Here is a 22,146-nt window from a genome sequence, read left to right on the forward strand (position 1 = left end):
TTTGCATGACAAAAAATAAGGGCCCTCATCCTGTAGGCCAGCTTCTGCAGTCAGGAAGAACCATTCATGGAAATAGGTACAGTTTATTTGTTGGTTAAGGATTAAGAGGTCATGATACCTGCTAGGAGTTAAGTTTTACAATACTTATTCTACTGAAAATTACAACGGTTAGTGGTAGTTTCCCTCATAGTTCAGTTAGCAACTATTTCTGCTTATGACAGTTTAGTCATGGATAAGCCTATGTGTTCTAACCTCAGAGTAATTTTTCACTTAACAGCACTTCTTTGCCTTGGAATCACCTTATGATGCACTAGAGCCCCTTTATACCTGAGACTTCCTAACTCTTGTTTAGCAGTAGTGTTAGTATGCTGTTAGTAAGCATGCAAAGAGGCATGAAAAGAGACGTTACTTATTAGCTGATTTTCAACTTTTGTCTCTACACAGTCACACAACCAATCTGCCTTTCCCTTCAGAGCTCTTGCTCTGATTTTTAACAATCAGCAGGCGTCAGAAAAGGAGCAGCAGCGGGTAAGGCACAGTGCCCTTGCTTGAAGAGGTGGACTAACTGGCATTGCTCTCATGTGACAATGCTACCACATTCCCTATGGAACAGCATATACTATATATACTAACAAAACTTAGTGCCAGCAATACTGAATCCCACTACTTAAATGAAAAGAGGCAGCTCTTGAAGAAGTTGTTAGCAAGGAACCCCTCTTTAAATTTAGGTGTATTCTTGACTATAATTTTTTCCAAGGGTTTTATACTTAGATTATGTTCAGTCACATTTTTATATATTTCAGTGTTTCTAACAGCTGTAGTATTGAATTTGAGCTTATCTTTTACAGTTTTTGCTTTCACAGTGCAATGATGTAAAGGTCTATGTAAGTGGGTAGAGCACTGAAGAATTAGAGCAATATATAATAGCATACCAAATATGACAACTGCCCCCAGCTGCATAATTTCAGAGGAGGCCTTATAACTGGAGAGATTTGGGAAAAAAAAAAAAAAACACAAAACTTTTCAAGCATGATTCATTTTTAATTACAAAAGAGAATGCAAAGTACTTGCTTTTATTAAAACCAAGAAGGAACAGAAACAAAAGGTACTCATGAAATGTCTTAGTGTCATAAGACTAGAAGCACGACACTGAAAGCTAAGAGAAAAATCTAAGTAGGCAAGACAAAATCTTTTTTTTTTCTAGAATGTTTGTCTTTTTAAAAAAGCCTACAAGTTTTTTTTGTTTTTTTTCCTATAAACATTTGCTTCATTGTACTGATTCTCAGAATAGCAAGAATTGTTAGTTGAATGAATAAAATAATTGCAAAATAAATGGGAACAAACATACAGATAGGCTAATTGTTGCACTAGAATGTATCTGTTGTCAGCCTTTGCAGGTTGTCTTGCAGTTGTACGGTTCCATTGGCCCCGAATGGTACTTACTAAAAAAAAATTTTTTTTGGACCAGGCCAATATTACACAGGCAGCATGAGGGAATAATGAGCTGCATTCTTTGGGTTACTGAAGAGTCAGCACAAATTGTGGGAACAAATAACAATCAGACAAGGCAGTGTTTTATAACATCAGGACTGCAATCCATCTTTGGGATCTTTCAAAGCTGGGCTAATAAAGGCCCACTTACAATCCCCAGTAGCGTACAGTTTAATTAAATTTGTCCATTAGAGGACTCCTCTCCCTCCCTTTACATTTTAGGAATTAATTCTGCTTTTTGCCTGTCGTTCTTTCTACATCACAGATGCACTGAGCCTTCGTAACCGACAGATCATCTGCATTACGCTGAAAGTCCTCCAGCACCTGGTGGTGTCAGCTGATATGGTGGGGGAGGCCTTGGTGCCCTATTATCGGCAAATCCTCCCAGTCCTAAACATCTTTAAGAATATGAATGGTGAGTTATCCTAACAGACGCTGTGTCTTTCAACCCCTAAGGTAAAAAGGGGCTTGAGGCAGGGTTAATTAACAATGTAGTTAAGATTTATTACTGTATATAAACTCAAATCCATTTGGAGCTCTAAATAATGTAACCCCCCCTCTTGATATTCCCTAAGRATGCACTAAAATTAACAATTTCATYTATTACTCCTTGCACGTACAGCTTATTTAACACAGTAGAGAAGCACTGAAGCAGTTCTGTAATCTTCCAATAATTAAATTGTAAAGTTTTGTAACAGTCTTTTGAATACATTAATAAATTGCAAAGGTTTTTTCCTTTCTCCCAGCATGTTAGTAATAGGTCCAGTCTTTGGTTCTGTTCTGTGCTCATTCACTAGCAAAAATCACTGTTACCCACTACTGCTTATTGGTTTAGGAAAGAATAAAAATAAAAGTAGGAATCAATTTAATTAATTTGATGGACAAGAGAAGTCCTCCTTACAGAAAACTTTTAAGTTATGTAATGTCTAGCAAAACAGTGGAGTTTGAAGTTATTACTGCTCACTTAGCAGGTTAGATTATAGAGATATTTAGTTTGTATCCCCAGTGGAGTATATTATTTTCTTTGTAATGCAAAACTCTAATGCCAGTTCCAGTCTTTAATAACTATAGTACTGCGAGTATCATACACTGTGAGTGTATTTAGACCACAGTCACAGGCTGAAATCAACATGATGTATCTTCTTTTCTCCAAACTACTATTTATAATCTTGTTTCTGTAGTAAATCCGTTGGTATACTACCTGTTCAGTTACCTCCCAAGTTACTCACTTCAACATTTATGTTATTCACATGTTGCTGTATGGGTTAAAAGAAGTTAATTCCTCACAATCTTGCAGATGAAGTCCTGGCAGGTTTTTCATGAAATTCATGGCATTTCAGTAGTTATCTACAGGACTGTTTCCTATTACACTTTCTGTTTGTGTTACTACACAGTCTATTGTCTTATGCTCACCCTTTTAATACTTCTGATTGAAAAACACCTGTCCGAAGACTGACTTGGAGAATTAAATGAGATTTAGATTTTAGACCCTTTAAATACATGCATGTACATAACTTTTAATTAGTAAGAAACTTTCAGTAACACATGGAATACCACAAATACAAGGTGGTTCAGATGAGAACTGTGGCTTTCTAGAGTCGTGCCGTGAAAGAATAGGAATAAAATCCATAGATTGAGCTCAATGAATTTCAGCAGGGCTCCTTGTGAATTAGAAGATTCCCCTTAACAGATCCAATTTCAGTGTCTGGCACAAAATACAGACTGTAAAAAGAAGGGCTCTCATTGATTAATGAGTGTACAATGCACATTTTTCCAAATTTCAGCCTGAAGTAGGCCATAAATCCTCTTGACTAAGCTGAGCTGCAGTGGTTTCAGATGAATAATAGGGAAAGCTCATGTATACTAAGTACATAATGTAATAAGGTATTAAGTATGTCCTAAACATGTCCTGAGTTTAGATCAAATTGATATCAAACTAAAACATATTTTCAATGTTTTTGCATGACATCTGTGCTATGTGAATTTGTACCTAGTATCATAGTACGCTAAGCCTTCATATTTGGCATTCAAGAACTAAAAGATGATACCCATCCATCAATAAACATAAAGAAAGAATAAGTCTATTTCCTATCTTACTTCGCTAAAAATGAATAATCAGTAGTGACGGTCTGAACATTTAAGCTTGTGGCTTCTAACTTTAATTATAAAATCTTTTTATATTGTGTATTAAATTTAAAAAATGCAAGTAGGCATAATAATTTAGTGTATATTTTCTGTTTTCAAATAGAGATTTATGGAAGTCACCATAGTGTAATAGACATTGAATTAGAGCTATATATAAAGCTAAGCTGTTCAGGAMAACACAGAGGGAAAAATAATGTGAAAAATTCTAAGTAAAAGAAATAGTTCAAAATTAAGATCTTTGATTAAAGCTTTACTGTTTTAGGAATTAAGGTTTTGAATGTTCRGTGTTATCAGCAATGAAATGGGTAATAGTTGAGAGACCTGCCATGTGAGACTGTTCAACTTACTCAGCGTTTGCATTCTGATGATAGAGGAATATTCTTCCTCTGCTTCCTCCCCTGAAAAGCTATTATTTCTTTCCTCATTCACTGGTGGTTGGGAGAAAATGTATGGTTCCTTCCATCTCCCATATGCTTAATAGGCAATTGAGGTCCTGGTCTTTCCTCCCAGTTCTTTTGACAGTTTAAAGACTGATTCAGGCTATATTTTCCACTGCTTGTTCTGAAAGATAGGGAGAGGGACTATATGCTCTTCTTCCTTCTTTTCTGTATAGCTTGAGAAAAGAGGAACTGTGGTGTATCTTGCAGAAGTGGTGTGCACTGAGATCTGTTAAGTGTGATACTGGAAGTTTGTCCAGAATTAAGGTAACTGGGAGGGGCTGCCTTTTAAGAAATGCCATCTCGCTAGATCAACCATAAGTCTCTGCTGGAAGCAACTCTCAAATTCAGCATCTGCAAATATCACTCTCACACTAGATAGGCTTCAAAGCAAGAGAACATTACAAAAAAGTAGTAGTAAGACCTTAAGGTCAGCATCAAATGAAGGTAACTGGTGACCAGTTCAGAACAAACCAAATGATGTGATTCTTCATGCAGAGTGATGTGAAGCTTTGGAACCCCTAACCCCAAGTTCTGTCGATACCAAAACTTTACAGGGGTTCAGGGGAGGCTGAACAAGGTCATAAAAAAGAATCTATTGGTTGTTACTAAAACACATAAACCACCTGTGGCTCGTGGCATTCCTAAACCACAAAATGCTGGAACCTGAGCAAGTATTTTTGTGAAATATCATAAATGCTTGTCCTACATTCATATTACTTAGTCATCTGCTTTTGGCTGCTTTGGAAACATACTTCTGGACTAGAAGGGGATTTGCTATTATCCAAGACATGTATCCATATGTTCTTATTACACTGGTCCCTAGTAGACTTGCAGAAAATAGTCAAGTCCCACCGAGTTCCCATATGTTCTGGAACACAGGTTCCTCAGAAATTTTATTTGCATTAAATGTCTCTGATTTGGCTGAATCATGATTCATCCCGCAATATCAGACAGGCTTATAAATAAAACAGAAGAAAAATTGCATTGGTAAGAACTTAAGATTAGGACATCAGGAACAGGCATTTAATAAAACAAATATAAAATACAGTCAGCTTCAGCTTGACGCATACTTATCTCTTGAGTTGTTCTCCAGCCAAAAGAACTGGTAAGTCAGCATTCAGAGTAACACTCTGACTTCCAAGTGTTACCTTAACTCAGAGTATAAAGACCATTTGAGAAGCTGTTAGTCCGGGCCACTTAATTCTAAGCAATTCTTTCTAACTTCCCGTCTTTTTCCCCACACTGAGGTGATAGTTTCACAGTCAGCAACAGTGAAACAAACATTGTTTGTCAGAGCCTTCAGGGGACATTTGGGGGCAAAAATGGAAGTAGTCTTGATGACTCTCCTTGTAGGCAGCCACTTGGTGTGGGTGACTATGGTTCCCACTGCAGATTTTTACTGAATTAGCCAGAGAGGATATGAACTACATAAATACTCTTTTTTTTCTGGGATCAGATGCCTTTGGTGCTTAAAGATGATTTCTCTTTGCTCTTGTTCAGCCTGCTGGCAAACTGCTTCTTACCCAGTCTTAAATGTTCCTTTGTAGAGAGCTCTTAATGTATTCATTTTAAATTATGTAAAAAATATTGAATATAAACCTAAGCACAGTATTTCTGGTATGTTACCTCATACTGCTTATATTACCTTTCTGCTTCCCCTTTCCATTGTATTTTTGAGATTTCCACTTTTTGCTATTCTCATCTACTGTCCTCCACATCACTCTGACATTATTTTGCATATATAGTCCCATTTGTAAATTACCAGGTTCTAATATCAATGTCTTTTGCTGTATAATGATGTCCCCCAAACATGGTTTTCTCTGGAAAGAAGTTTGTTCATAATAATTATGTTGTCTTCCTGACTGTATAATACCAGCAAAAATGTTAAAGGACTACTGACCTTTTTGGAATAGAAGATAATATAGGTATTTCATTTTAAATTTTTAGCACCTGTACTTGAAATCTTAAATATTTTTAGTCAACTCTTCATAAAGTGTCTATTGACTTCTTCTGTATAGTGTCTCTTCTTGAAGTACATTTCTCTATTAATTTTGTAGTTTCATGTATCAAAGAAATAATTTTGATTCTGTTTTCTGAATTCTCTGTAATATCAGTCTATGAGAGCACACAGTATAATGGGAATTGCCATTGACCAACGAATTGAAGTATGCCAAATACATTTTATAGTTAGCGTTTGTGAGCTGCAAAACAGACATAGTTCAGATATGAGATTGCCAGGCATATGTTGTGTAATTTGGATCTCTGGAATTATAGACGTGGAGGAGAAGATACGTAGGTTGGGTGTGGAAGAATTCTGTCGTTTTATATCTGTTCATATTTCTTATATACAGGTGACTTTACTATTAGGAATTTTGCGGAACTAAAAAAGAGGAGAATATGATGAAATATGAATTTAAAAGGTGTAATTATGGGAAACATCTAAAACATATGCTCACAGAGTTGAGTCATAAGATATGTTTTTATTCCCYGTTTGTCAGCTAAAAATAAATCAATACAACTTAAATTACAAATCCCAGTGGGAAAGATCCAGAATTCTCAAGTTAGGTATCTAGTCTATCTGTAAAGTCAGAGGAGAGATTTCAATGCACTTCTGAAGAGTCTGAATAGTGAGCAAGGGGCTCCCTAGCCCAAAAAACATGTTTGATATGTGTGAATTTGTGCCCTCCCTGGAGCTTAAGCCCCTCACATCAGACGTATCTGTCCACATGGGCTCCTGAGTGCTCTGCTGAAGAGCACTAAAACCTAAAAAAGCAAGGTTCTGTTGGTGGTGATGCTACCACCTCTACCCAGTCCTCTAGCGTCTCGAGTATTTGTGCAGAAAGTGAGAGATCCCTAACTGTCTGGCTACAGTGTGCTCTGAAAAAGGATTGAAGCTTTCTGTTGAAACTGTTGGCCAGAGTCATAAGGCCAGCAGGAGAACAAGTAGAAGGGAACATGATTTTATCCCAGTGGTTAAGGAATACTCCTGAGATGTAGGAGCTGTTGGTCTAATCCCTGCAGACTGAGGAGGGACTAGCAATCTCTGAGCATGCTCTCCTACCAATGGACTTTTATGCAAATATGCTACTATATGTTACAAGAAACAAAAAAGTCATGATAGTGATTACTAGGTCTATTTTGAATCCAATAATGTCACTTTATTCTTCACTTAAATTTGTAAGTTAAATGTTTTCTTATGAAACTCATTTTGGTCTTGAGAAGAGGGAAGGAAAAATATTTATACAATCAAACAGAAATATTATTTTTTGTGTATCATAAAAGCTTTTCATTTTGGGTGTCTCATTTTCGAATCTGCCTTTTATAAATCTGTGAGGTATGTGAGGAAAATACAATTTAAGAACAAATAGAATGAGTTCGTTCTTTTGTGACATCAGGCAGAAAATAAAAATAAAAGGAACAAAAGGGATTCTTCAAAGCTTGGAAGATGCTGTTACTGTGCATGCATACCAGAATACCGCTGGAAACAAAAAACTGTTTATTAATAAGATTAGACAGTTGTGAACAGCAGGTTTCTGTTGTTTATTTTACCTGCCTGGTAAATGAAAGTTTCATTGATCTAGTTTAGCAACTATTGTATGCAGTTGAGTCCAAGCAGTCTTTAACAGCTGTGCTACTTCGATTTATGTACACAAAAATATTTTCATGTCATCAATTTATATTATTCAATAGTGATCAGTAAAAACTTTTAAAAATGTTGCAGATAAAATCCCATAGAATAGATTAAAAAAAATTATCAGCATTTACAAGCCTTCAACAGAAAGCTATGGGGTGGCACTGCATTAAGGAAGGATAGCTTCCGTACCTCCAGCATGGTAATCTCATCTGTGACTTGTTTCAGTCACTGTTAGGCAGACAGTGGTGACAGGGCATACTGAAGCCCAGGTTTGTTTTGGCTGCAACACAAATGCTCTGACACCATCAGCAACTTAAAGCTAACATAAACTTCTGTCAGTCTCCACCTATCTAGTCGGTCCTTTAAAATAAAATTGTAGAGATATGACTGAGAATATCTGATGTGGCTGAATTGTAGCGTTCAGTGAAGTGTGAAACCACAAAACAGAATTATGCTGCATGCTTTAAAGCACCTGAACTTCACTTAGGAAAAAATATTCTCCTATCTGAGAAGTATTTCACATGCTTTGGAGTGCTATATTTAACAAAATACAATAGTACTTCGTATACTCTAAAGGAAGAAGCAGCACTTTGAGAAGTGTTTAATTGCAGAAGCAAGAGACTGTGCCTACACGTGACAATTTCCATGTATTAGGGATGGAAGTTTTTCAGAAGCAACAATTATCCTTCAATGTGATTGAATATGCTTTGAAGAAAATCTCTTGCCCGGAACATTTCAACTGTCTGCTCCTTCCACTGAGAAATCCAAAGGTACTTACACAAAGAATGTCAATCATATTCTAAAATCATTTACAGTTTGTCAACTCTGGGTGTTCAGAAATCATTTTTCAGGTTCCATAAAAAGTGTGGCTTTAACACCAAATTTTACAAACTAATATATTTGAGGTTCTCTTCACTTCTCCTCTGAGTTTTGAGCTTTTAGATTATTCTCAGGTGACTTTTTTTCAGATTTCTTCTGCTACTAATAAGATTAGATGCTTTTATCTTTTTTAAAGCAGAAAATTGAGATTCCTCCAAATTAGTTGATTCATAGTTGAGGTTTAGATAAAACCACCAAATATTATTAATAAAAATAGGCATGTTAGTATATTAGTCTTACAGGAGCAGTCATGTAAACTGTGCACTAAATCCACATTTTCAGATTGTTGATATGGTCTGTTGTGACGCTTATTCTTCATAATCCTATAAAGCAAGCTTTTTCATGGTTTCAAGGGTTTTTTTTTGAATCCATTTTCTATAATCCGTTATGATTTCTGAAGTTTAAAAGCGAAGATTATGAAATGGCTTCAAGGACAACACTTCAAGGAAATAAGACACAGTTAACAAACTTAGAGTTTGTTTGAGTTAAAAAATAAGTTCTGATATATTTTCAGTTTTCTAATATACCCTCAGTTCAAGAGGATTCAGATCCTAAATTCTGATTTGTGAATATCTACTGCAGAATATTGTGGTGGAACACCACACCGCACCAAACTTACAATTTTCCCAAAATGGAGTCCCTTGTGCTAGTATATCATCTCTTTAAGCAGATGATAATAAATTCATTACACTCAAAAAATAATTACCATACTGGTGAGAAGCAAAATGTATTGTTGACATTCCCAAGTGTAATTATTGATATTATTTTACAGGCTTCCTATGAATTAGAATTCTAAGAATGTTTACTTGACAATTATCCTTGAATGTTTTTAAAAATTTCAATACATTTTTCTTCTGTAAGATCAGCTGAAAATCTTTAAATGTTATTTTTCAAAAGTGTCTTGTTTTTTATCAAAAAGCAAAATCTCTCCCAAAATAATGTTTCATACAGTAATTGACTGGGGACTAGGAGGGAAGTAATCCTCAAAAGTTACCAGCTGTTTTCTCGCTTATTTTGTTGCACACTGGCCAATCCCTACATCTTTCAATCATGATTCCTACACATCAAGTTACAGAAAATCCAGTGGAATTCTGATTTACTGAAAACTAGAAGTTACCAAGACCCACCTGTTTCAGGGCATTTGTTGCGTTAGTATCTTGTAATACAAAGCATGTAATTTTAAGCTGATGATGTAGTAAACTTTTTGTATATAATCAAAACCCTGTCAGATACTTTATAACGCATTTAGAGAATTATAACACTTAGATCATAATTACTGGATAATTTCTAATTACTATCTAATTTCTTAGCTGAAAATACAGCATCAGTCTGTGTAAAATAAAACTGACTCAGCAGTGATTAAATTGGTGTTATTAACATTTAGCACTTACTTTTAATGTGTTAATAGCCTAATTAATTCAGCATCTTGAATGCTTGATAAAAGAAAAACGAAAGGCTCACCAAATCAAAGGACATATATTGCATCCAATATTTTCTTTTTACTGCTTTTAATTACTTGAGTATGTGGACCCAAGTAAAGGAAGGTTGTCTATTGGATGAAACACAGAGGTAAGAGGACTTCTGAATTCATGGAAAATTCACAGACAAATCAAATAGTGGAAAGATCACATCCTTCCTGTGTTTCAGTGTATATAGCTGTAAAATGGGTATAACCTCAAGGATGTGTAGGCCTCAATCAACAATTTATCTTTTACAAAGTTCCAGGAGTGTGTATATGTGAGTGAAATAGTGTTTTCACAAAATTAAGAGTTCATATCATGCTTTGCTGAAATACTTTTGAGGGATTTGTATTCCAATGTGAAATAATCACCTCTAGAAAATTGACATTTGAGGAAGATTTGGACATCCAGAATAAAACTTAGGTAGATTTACAATGGTATCTGCATGTCTGCCTTTTCTGCATGCTTATACCTGCCTTAGTGTGAACAGGTGAGATGCTCTCAAAATGAGATAAAGTGCCTAAATTACCCAAGAAGCCCATCTTGTAGGCATGCTTTGAGCAAAACTAATGCATACGCAGCAGGTACAGTCATCTTCATTCACCTTGTCTGCAGCTTTATTTCTGCCTTTTTCAAAAATGAAATGCACGTGAGTGCTGGAACTAGAACCCACAGTTCCTTGCTGCTCTTTGCCTGCCTGACTGCTAGGCACAGGCTCTTGCTTCATCTGTACTTTCTTTTTCTGGAGCGGGCGTCTAAATTCTTTGCTGTACCTAACCCAACTACAGCATGAGGGATGGTGCAGACTAGCATGGATTCAGCTAGTTCAGCACATGCCCCAGTTTGATGGGATTACAACTCTGTAGTTTCACAACCCCCGCAGCTGCCCCAGATAGACTGGGATTGCCTTTTCCTTTGTGCAGTTCTGATTCAAACCCCCAAAGGTTTAGAAGAACCGAATCTCAGACCTACCTCTTGCACTTCTCATTTTCAGTTGATGTGCTTTGGGCAGCTGCCTGTGGACGTCCTCCTCCCCCTTCTGAGGCTTCTGATACAGTTTGTAAAGAGTAGAGACACCTGTATTTGGTCTCTAGATGTTAAGGCTTTCTCTAGATCTGCCCCTTACAAGCAAGCTAGATTCTTAAAAATTGGGAGGCTGCTACCCTTCCAGTTAAGAATTATTCCTTTCTTCTTGGTGATTTATTTCTACATTTTACACACAGTAGGACTGCATATAGAGGGACTGAGAGACTATTTCTTTGGTTGGACTAGCACTACCCACTTCATTTAGAATTACTTTCAGATTACAGGTTAAATAACTCTGAGAAAATATTTTGTTTCTGTGTAACTTCACTTCTCATGTATGTTTGCAAACAAATGTGTTGAAGTTTGAGGGGACATATGGTTTCAACTTGTCACACTTATTAAGGTAACATATTTTTTATTTTAAATATGTATCTAAAATATGTGTTCGTTTAATGATTCAAAGTGGGTTATGTTTATTTATTGCAGATATTTTTAATTCATGTGCTCAATTAGGATTCTGTTCTGCAGAGACTATTTCTGTGAAAATCAGTGCAAAGTTGCCAAAATCACAGAAGTTGGCTCTGCACCTGGCTTTCAATTTTTATATCAAATCAAAAAACAGGGAATGGGAAGAGAGAAGCTTTGGAGGGAGAGGGAACTCCTTGTCTGGACTAGTTTTCCTTGTGGTGTCTCTCTTGCCCTCAAGGAAACAGATTAAAGGCCTGTGTAATGGAATGATACAGGTAGGAGTATAAATGATTGTGATTGCACTATGATTAAACCACCAAAATACTCAGATAGTTAAAGTGCTTTTTGTCCTTCAGTTATTATTCCATTATATCATTTCATCTCATTTCAAGACATGCCTTTTCTGTTAGATTTTGGAGAATACTCTAGGCAAGAAAGTTGATTTTGCTAGAACTATATCTTTGGACTATTAATTTCTTTTTCTATATTGCACATCTATCATTCCCCTTCTTAGGCACACAAGAAAAAGACTTATTTTTGTTATAATATCCTCTGACTCTCACAGATGCTGCCATGATTAGCACATGACCAACTTGATTTCTTTGGCAGGCTTGTACCAATTGAGGAGTATCTTTTGTGTTTTCTAAACTGAGATTTAAGTTAACTACATTAGACATTTGTGCTCAGAGTATTCAAATACTGGTCTCTGCATCTAATTCATAAACTTCTGCTTCAACTAGAATTTATATTTTAGAAAAAGTACTATTTATATATTAAGACTTCCCCATTTACAGGCCAAATTAATTTCCCTGTTATTTTCTCTTTGAAATATAAATTAAACACAAAAGAAAAGGTAAGAAATGCCAAAGTTAACATTCAACCTTAGCTCTGCTTCCTTAGTTTTATGTATTATACTACAGATTTAATCTAGTTTTTACTTACTGTTTATAATGTAACACAAATATTTTGTACATTTTTTTTCACAACCTCRGATAAATGTGTAATATCCCCATTTYGTTTTACTGAATTGTATTTTTCACTGTCATGCTGATTTTATACATCTTAGATACACAATTTCTGTACTTTTTTCTTCTCTGCAAATGTATCTAACTTTCTTTTTATTAAGTAACAACCTGCCTTTACTGCAATTTGATAACCAAGTGTTTATGAAATAGATAAGCTGTTTTATATTTGGCAAAAATACTTATCAGAACATATTCAGGAAATGCCATATTTAAATTTTGTTATACTGGAATGTTTATTTCAAGTTTAGCTTTGAAGCAATTAACTCCCTTTTTAACATACAAGTTCATGGATAAAATATCAAGTATATTTTAAGGATTAGAATGATTTTTATATAAAATTTCTATGTCAACTTTGTGATTGCATACTTTATTTTCCCTTATAATACATACTGCAGCCAGTTTGAATGGTGATTATGATACTGTTGACTTAAGTGTTCTTAAAAACATTAAAATCTTATCTATACATAGTTTCTAACACAGAATGGTAATAGTGTGATCAGAGGCTAAACAAGAAATGGTTTGTCCTGAGGTATTCAGAAATTTTGTCATTACCTTATCATTTACTCTTTATTGTAAGATTTCAGTAGAACTGTTTACCCCAGCTGATTTTGAGGGTAACTTGACACCACTACTAAATCTGAAAAACAATGAACATTCTTAATCCTATAATACTATTGACTTAATTTCTCCTCATGCACTATATCAGGTTTTTGTGACATTTGAACTTGAAAATGTCTGTAATATTTACAAGGACATTTGCAAATTAACAAAGAGAATTCAGTTGAACCATTCACAGTAATTCTCACGAACTCCAGTAGATGCTATATTCCATGCTTCGTCCTTCTACCTGAAAGAAAAAAAAATGTTTTAGGTAAAAAAAAATGTAACTTAATGTGATGGTAAGGGTTACTTAAAGGATGTAGAAAAACAGACCGGCTTTAAAATCAAGTCTAATTATTAAGCATGTTTGTTGGAAAAGATGTCTATGCTAATTATCAAACATAAAATTGTTCTAGGGATCAGACAAGAGAAGGGAAAAGGGAACTAGGGACAGAGATTAGGTAGAAAAGCATTCATTGCTTATGTTGTTCAGTGGTTGCTACAGCCCTATATTGCAGGATGACATAATATTAAAACCAGGCTAAACAGACTTCGACTCCATCTACAAACTGCTTCATAACCAGTGTCAGCTAATACTATGGCATCATGTCAAGGCACACTTACAAAGGAGAGATTTAATACTCCTACAGTGTCTGTCCAAGCCAAATGGAAGGAATTTGGGAACGTGTTAAGTATTAGTAGCTACACAGTATTAGTCAGATGCTGTAAAAAAAACTGTTTCAATTAAGAATCAAAGAATCATGCTATTGCCCCAAATTCATTATTTAGAACTCATGAAAGAAAACTCATCAATAAAAATAAATAAATAAAAGGACTGCGGGTTTATGTTTTTTTAGTGTCAGTCTGTTGGTGATGCACGAGCAAAGTAGAAAAAACCTGTGGATTCTGACGGAAGTGTTTCAATGAAATATTAACAGTAATGGCTTGTAAAAATAGATGTATAAGCAAGACAAATACAATATATATAGCACAAAGTGTATGCTTGTTATGTTCTTATTTTGCTTTTTGCTTACTTTATACTTGAGTTGCTCTCTGGAGTAGATCAGTCTTTCAACTTGGACAAGTAGTCATAATTGCAGCTAAATTTGTTCCATCTGAAAGATCTTTCAGATTACAACACTTATCATTCATAACTATGACATTTTATAACAGCTATTTTGCAGTAGATGATAAATTAACTTGGTCGGAGGTTATGCTTAAAATAAAAAGAACAAAGCAAAATCTTGTATGTGTACCTTTTTCTTGCACCAAGAAGGAGTAACTTTACATATAATCTATTTTCTGTTAATAAATATGCTATCTTTTGTATTTTTATGGGTTATATGTGTGTGTGTATACATATATATATTCACGTGTGTGTGTGTGTGTATATATACACACACACACACACACACAAACAGAAATACTTAGATTGTCTTTATTTTTTTAAAGTTCCTTTTTTCCCCTATTATTAGTCTGTTGCACGACTTACCATTGGAGTTTTAGTCTAGACCACCCAAGTCAAATGTCTCATCAGACTAAAGCAGGTGACACATACCAGTTTCCCCAGCCAATGGAACATATGACAGCGATAGGGCTACTAGTCGCTACTGACTGCCTTTGAATCTCCAGCGCAGTGATCAGGTGGATGGCCTTTGGCCAATATGCAGAGCAAAGCTTGTCAAATGGCACAGTACCTCTTGTGCCACTGCAAAGTGCCTTTACCACACCACCACCATCTTCTGATTGCTTTTACATGGATGTTTCTTGCTTCAGCTTCCTACTTGGCACATTCTATTTCACAAAAAATGTAGCGGTACAGTTGCAAAAGTGTTTTAAAAGATACAGTAAAAAATATACTGGCTTTAAAATAAAGTCTAATCATTGAGACTATTTTTTTGTTTACCAAAAAAACCCCAAAAAACAAAAAAACAATCAAACTTTACTAATTTACCATGCTAATCAGACACAAATGCCAGAGCACAGAAGTGAGGCTAGAATATGTACTACAATTCTTGTAATCTTAATTTAAACCATTGACATATTCAAGTATATACATAAGAGCTTTTTAATTGCTTTYCTGAATCAGGGCTAGATTTCTCAGCAGCTTGTAGGCTCAACCTGCTCAGGAGAACTTAGATGCAGCTTAGATTAGCAGCAGTTCCTTACAAATGGATTACTCTGCAATTTTTGCAGGAAGGACATCTATCTGTTGTAATTTTTCTGTTGTCTTTAATTATTTCTCTACCCATACTGGAGAGGATCTATAAATCCTGTAACAAGAAATAACACCTGCTAATATTGACAACTAGTTATATAGAAGTTGTTAATTAAAAATGGTTAACTAAATATGTTCATATAAAAAAACAATGCCATGTTTCAGCTGCTTGCAGTGTTTTATGAATTAAATACTTGCTCTTACATGACATAGGAAAATGCTGGTATATCCAGGTTCTTATATAATTATGTTTATTAATCTAATGATTGCAAAATAGGGAAAATTGTGGGATTAACAGAACAGAATATTTGCATACAGCCAGCAGGTAAAACTCTGATCCATGTTCTGATAATATCTTATATATCAATTCCTTAAACAGCCTTCTCTCTCTTTGGTACATATGATAAACCTTTGCCTATATGCACACATAACATTACTGAAAAAAATACTTTCATAGCCTATCATTTGACCAATTTATCTATTTTTTTGAATCTCTCCGTTATCTCCCTTTTGAAGCATATCAAATGTGTTGCTTATCTTTACTTTCAAAGCACTTAACAGCCTGTCCTTTATATTATCCTTTATATTATTTATGTTATCCTTTATAGTAACAACCACCATATTATCTGTCATTCGTTGTTCCTGTATGAACTGCAAGTCTACCCTTTTTAATTTTTTTTTCTTAAAGCGCCTTCATTTTCTTCCCCCCATACTTCAGTTTCCTGTAAACATCCCCAGAATCACCTCATTTTGTTTTTCAAATTCTTTTCCATAATGCCTGGATTGGACATTGGTTAGAATACTGATATTCTGAGGCAATCACCTACAGTGCCAACAGTTACTGTGCAATTGTTTTCCTTTATTCTCAACAATCTTTGTGTATTGATATGTTATTTCTTGTTTTATACTTAATGTTCAGGTTCTCTAAGGCAGAAGTGGATGTATTTATTATGTATTTGCATAGTGCCATTAATGTCAAGCACATGATCCATGGTACATGGCTAGGATTCCTAATGACTACAGTAATACAACTGCATACTAATGATGTCACTTTGAACTGAACTAGGGTTTGTGATTTGGAATAAATACAAGTGTAGTTTTGCATTATGTAATACTCCATATATTTCTATTATGTGTATATTAATGTATATGATAGTGCAAACAGTTATGATCAATGAGCTACTTGATTTACTTCAAGTGCACAAAAATTCTGCTTGTCAGTCATTAAGAAATAATATATTCAGAATATGTATGTAGTTAACAGATCTGAACAGATGAACTTTATCTTAACACCAACACAAGTTCTAACAGATATCTGGGGAATGAAAGTAGAACCAGAAAATGGAAATTTTTGTTCAAGGAATTTTCTCCTTCAGCAAGCTTCACCTGTACTTTTGTGACCCTGTGTTTGACAGACCTCTTTTTTCTTCTAACATTTTTTGCAACATTTCATTTATTCCCTCCTTCTTCTGTGCTTTATGTTGGCCTTAACGAAGGCTTGATTTTTCTGTTTTAATTTTCTGAGCCAAGTCTGAGAATAAAAAATATTTTCAGCTTGACTGTTTTACTATTATTGTCAGTGTATATGTGTAAGAAAGAAGATTCCTTCAGCAAATGTCACCATTAAAAGAAGTTAAATATATTTTTTAAATGAACTTCTCCTCAACCAAAGTGAATGTGGGAGCAGTTACAGAAAAGAGAAATAGTTTTTTAAAGATCTGTATTGAGTGTAACATGGTATTACAGTATGTATTTAATAAAGCTAACATTCCCTTTACGGTAGGTATTACAAGAAAGTGGTAGCATCTGTTCTGGGACTGAGAAAAAAAAAATTACCCAACTTTTTCATTGCAGAGGAAAGTTGCTGAAATTACTCTACTTGAGAGATATTTCTGTAGTTTCTGCTGAGGATGGTTCTCCTACTGTTGTACTGTGTTGTGATTTGTCCCTCTTGTTATCAGTTTGGTACTCAGAAATTTCCAGCTCTTGTCATTTTCTCCCAAAGTGTCCTGTGTTTCTTCTAACTTGATAGGCAAAGCAAGTGTACTTTTCAGTCCTGTTAGCTTGAGTGAGTGAGCACAGGATGAATGAAAAGAACCATCAAGAGACGTGCGAACATACCTGAATCTCTTCAGATGGCTGTGTTTTGGATTAGCAAGAACTCTACACTAACAGCAAAGCCACACTGAGAAATACAAGATTTCAATGTTACATGCTGATTTGTACTTTAAAATGTAGCTTATATGTTGGATTTCTGACTGGCCTTGGAAAGAGAGAGAAGGTATTCACAAAGGCTGGATATGTGAAGTTAAGCTTTTTCTTTGGAGGAACCTAGATGTCTCAATTGACTATAGAGAGAGCCTGRAGAGATTAGCCTTAGTAGGGGCACAGTTAGCTTTGGTGAATAAGCTGCCAATGTGTTAGATTTCAGAGAGAAGCAGACTGTCCCAGCACATTCYCCCATTGGCACAATGCTGGCTCATAACAGGCATGTGTGTCATACATGGCCAGGGTAACACAATAAGGAAAATCAATAAAAGACTAATGGATAATTTGAGTTGCAGGCTCTGTAATAAAAACACTGTGCAATATGTTAATTGAGCAGCAGCACAACTGGTTGTAATAGGCATTATGAAAAGGCAGTTTCCCTGAGACACAAGAGACGTGCTCTGTTCTTGAAAGAATCTGTTCCTGACAGAATGTAAATTGGTTGTGTTCTTTTCCTGTAAACTGAACTCCCTCATGCTTTATTTAACCACCTACTAGTACTGCAGACAATTTGATAAAACTAGATATGAATGTAGATTTGCTAATGCTCCTTGAATTTGTGTAAACAAATATTTGTTTTAGGGAAGCTGTTAATCACTGTATCATAAACCCACTAGAGGAAGAGATACAGGTATCCAGGCAAACTTCAATGATCAAAAGTGACTGGCATACACATACTTGTCTGTGACAGGAAAATTAAGAATCTACCATCTGGAAGATTGAGCTTGTAGGGGTCAGATACAACTGAGTTTAGGGAGAGAAACAAAGAGGTAGGTAGCAGAGAATAAATCTAAAACTATATGGTCCTCTTCTGCAGAACTGCTTGTCAGAAGCCTAAAGAGTGTTTTTGCTAGCCTGGTTGAAACCAGTAGGCAGTAAAGAATCAGTTGCTGGACATACGGATGCCCTATGTTACCTATAAGCAGCTAGACAGCAAATAATTAAGTCATAAATGTCCTTTCTGAGTTGTGTAAAAAAGGCAACCATATCTTCCCTTTTTGAGATCTTCTGTTCTGGCACACGCTGACATTTGTGTGATGAGCCTGAAAATTATATATTTATTCTGATTGGATGTTTGTGTTAGTTAATATCTGGCTAAAATTCAGTGGACTACAGAGTTAAGATTATTGCTTTAATCGAATTATGAATAAAAATTCTTCTGCCTTCCATGAAGGCTTTAGTGGAATCTGTCTGTTACGGAAAGGTATTAAATGATCTTGTTACACCAAGTTTGGAAAGATAATTATTATCATGGCATTCAATAAAATATCTTGTTAAATTTCCACCAGTATTTTCACTAATCTTTTGTTTTAAAGTGTCTTATAACTTGAATAATACAATCCATTCAGTGCAAAACTGACATGCAAAATATTGGACTGGGAATGAAGATTTTACAAAAAGCAAGTAAACAAACATGCTGCCATTTTCACTTCTTGTGTATATAAAGATGTCATATGTACAAAAAAGATGCCATGTGTAAAGAACCCACAAATTCATATCTTATTTTTTTATATGAGGGAAGGAATTGGTCCGAAATGTATATCTACTTACCGTATTCTCATAATCTTTGAATGAATACTTTCATTTCTGTATTGAATCACAAAGAAGCCCATGAAACTCGAGACAGGAGCAGAAATTTGTTTGTGGAGGCCAAATTAGAAAAAAACAAACCTTTGAAAACTGAATAAAGTAAATGACAAGGAATTTAGATTTCAAAATATTACATAACTTGAACAGTATTTAAAATACAGGCATATTGCAGCTTCAGTTATGTCTCAAAATAATGCAGATGTTCATCTTAGAGCATTCCAAGCCTTCTTTTTTTTTTTTCCAAAGACTTTTTCTATTTGGAAAATAATAAAATGATAAGATTCTTTATAATATTAACATTGTAACATTATAACATTATTCTTTAATTGCAAGACAAATACAAAATACAAGTTGACCATTTATTTTAGATTCTGCCCTCTGTTGCAACTTAATGGCTTCAGAATTTGCTTTCTTCTTTTGAGAATCTGAAATAAGTTAATAATATAATTTCAGCCGTGTCCCAGATCTTTAGGACATCTCTGGATCATATACTGAATATGAATAATATTGACTAAGGGCTTCAATCTGCAATCATTATGCAGATAATAAGCTCTAAAGAGCTTACTCAGAATTGAGGACTGTGAAATTGCAGGAATCTTAAACTCTCAAGATAAAAAGCTGCCATCAATGAACCCAATGAGAATTTTGCCATGTTCCAAAGTCCACGTTCCAAAGTTAAACACTGCATTTATCAGTTGTGCTGTGTCTTTAGTTCATTGTTTACTTCTTAGAGGGAGCAAAGATTTTTCTAAACTACAATTCACAAAAGTATCAAAGCAAGTAATATAGAAGTATAGTACCAGTTTGCTACACAAGATGTGCTCAAATCTCTGTTTAGATAAAAGAAATTTTAAGAGGTAATATTAAATCATAATAAAGGGATGCAAATAATTACCTTTGTAATATTGTATGTAATGAAATGTAATATAGTTCTCTTGCTCAGATTTTATTCAACAAAAATCATGCCACTTGCCAGAAACATCACTTTTCCTGATTACCTCATGCTTCAGATGTGGCTTAGGGACATATGGCCACACAAAGAAGAATAGGATCTTTCTCCTCTCTGTGCTTAAAAGAAATGCTGGCATTGTGAACCTTTGTCAATGTAGGGTTTTTTTTTCCTGGAATTACCACTCATAGTTACTTCTTCCTTTTTAAGAGGTACTAATGTTCTCCCAGTGTAGTCTGTGTCATTTGGACTACATTGTGCTGCTGTGTTACAACAACTGGTGCCATCTATTCCTTTCAGTTCAAAAATGGTATCTTGATATAATCTCTTATTTCATCCTCATCAGCTTTCTTGAGTTGATCTTCCAGAAATGACAGATTTTTCAAAGTAATTTCACCTTGTTCAGCCTAATGATGAGGAATGCCAGAAATTTATCTAATATTTGATTTATGAAAATTCCATCAGTTTCGGTTACTGGTACTTACATGTTCAACTATTTTGACAACTCTCTGCCTAAGACATGTCACATAAAAGGAGTTCAGTGAATTGTCAGGATAAATCTCTGCTCCACATGTTTCATCAAAAGTCATCCTGGTGCTACCATTTCTTTATATGGACAATAAAGAGTAAGTTTACCATCTATAAAAATACACCTGGCCAACTTCTTGTTCTTACCACAGGTTAAGTGAGAAGTCTTCTCTGTACAGCAGATCATGTCTAGTTCCATTAAGGAGCTAATATATATCTCTTCATTCCCATCTGTTCTGGTTCTCTGCTCTGGTAATTAAACTGATCTTAAAATGTCTACTGGAGATCTGTGAAAGCCTTTCTGATCCTTGGTTATTACCTCCTGAGACTGCCTACATCACCATAACATCAACCTTTAACCTCAGGCTTTGTAAATGCTGCAAAAATTTTCCTTTACAGAGACAACCTTTCTTCTGTGATGCAACTTTCTGCATGACTGAATCAAACCAGATTCCTTGCTAACCCAGGCTGCAGGGAAGCCAGTAAGGCTATATCCTTACTGCTAAATAAAACAAAGATAGAGACTGAGCTCAAGCATCGGATCACTGATCATCCATGTAGCTTAAGCGTTAGCACTCTCCCTGGCATGGTTTTGGCCTGTGCTAACTAACACTTCTGAGTCGCATTTTTTAGTGTCTTGACACCTTTTTTGTTTATAAAGCACACACAGGATCATTCCTCCAGCAAACAGTGTAGAAAAACACTTTGGCAGACTTGGGTACCTCATCCTACACAGTTTTTCAATACTATTCTAGCATGAGTTGCATCTTCAAACATCACTCTCAGCCCTGCCCTCATTCCACTCCTAGTTTGCATGCTATGAAAAACGCCACTCTGCTGGGCTGCAAATAGAGCTAACTCATTATTTTAGACACTTTGAACAGAAGAGAACACAGAAATTATAATAATTTTTCTGAGGATCAGATGGAAGTCACCTGGGGCCTAGAAGATAGTGCCAAGTGGTATTTAGTATGCATATGAGAATTGGCTTCAGGTGGGTAAAGACGTAGTGTAACAGTTTATTCTTTCAGGAACTAAGCAGTTACTTCTGTTTCATCCAGGATGGTTTTAATTTTTTGTTTTCTAATGAATTAGTAAGCCAGACTGAGATGGCTTCACACTTTGCAAATATTAGTGTACTACTGTGTGAATGATTTGGTCCTCTGTCTGTGAATTTAGCAGCTACAGGGAGCTCATTGCAACTACCTGGTACACGGTCACGTGGTGGCAGAAGATGCTAAACCAGCCAGCATGTTACTTAAATTTTGTCCCTGGGAGGCTGGCAGCAACTTGCATTAGAAAGAACAGTGCCATTCCAACATACAACACCCTTGCTTTTGTCTCTTCCCTACAAATGAAACAATTCCTCAGCCCAAAAAAACATCAGGTTGGGTATGTTAGGATAGGGTCGGATATGGAAGGGAA

The 22,146-nt window shown here is 35.3% G+C and overlaps 1 protein-coding gene across 1 annotated transcript in view; it reads left to right on the forward strand.

Moving 5' to 3' along the window:
• Positions 1-22,146, forward strand: part of PACRG (parkin coregulated) — a 266,123-nt gene that overhangs the window by 159,931 nt on the left and 84,046 nt on the right. Inside the window, exon 5 of the mRNA XM_026075634.1 lies at positions 1,757-1,906. Coding sequence (XP_025931419.1) covers positions 1,757-1,906 — 150 coding nt within the window. The remainder of the gene's footprint in view (positions 1-1,756; positions 1,907-22,146) is intronic.

Source organism: Apteryx rowi, unplaced genomic scaffold (genome assembly GCF_003343035.1).
Source record: "Apteryx rowi isolate R43461 unplaced genomic scaffold, aptRow1 scaffold_408, whole genome shotgun sequence".
Lineage (NCBI taxonomy): Eukaryota > Metazoa > Chordata > Aves > Apterygiformes > Apterygidae > Apteryx > Apteryx rowi.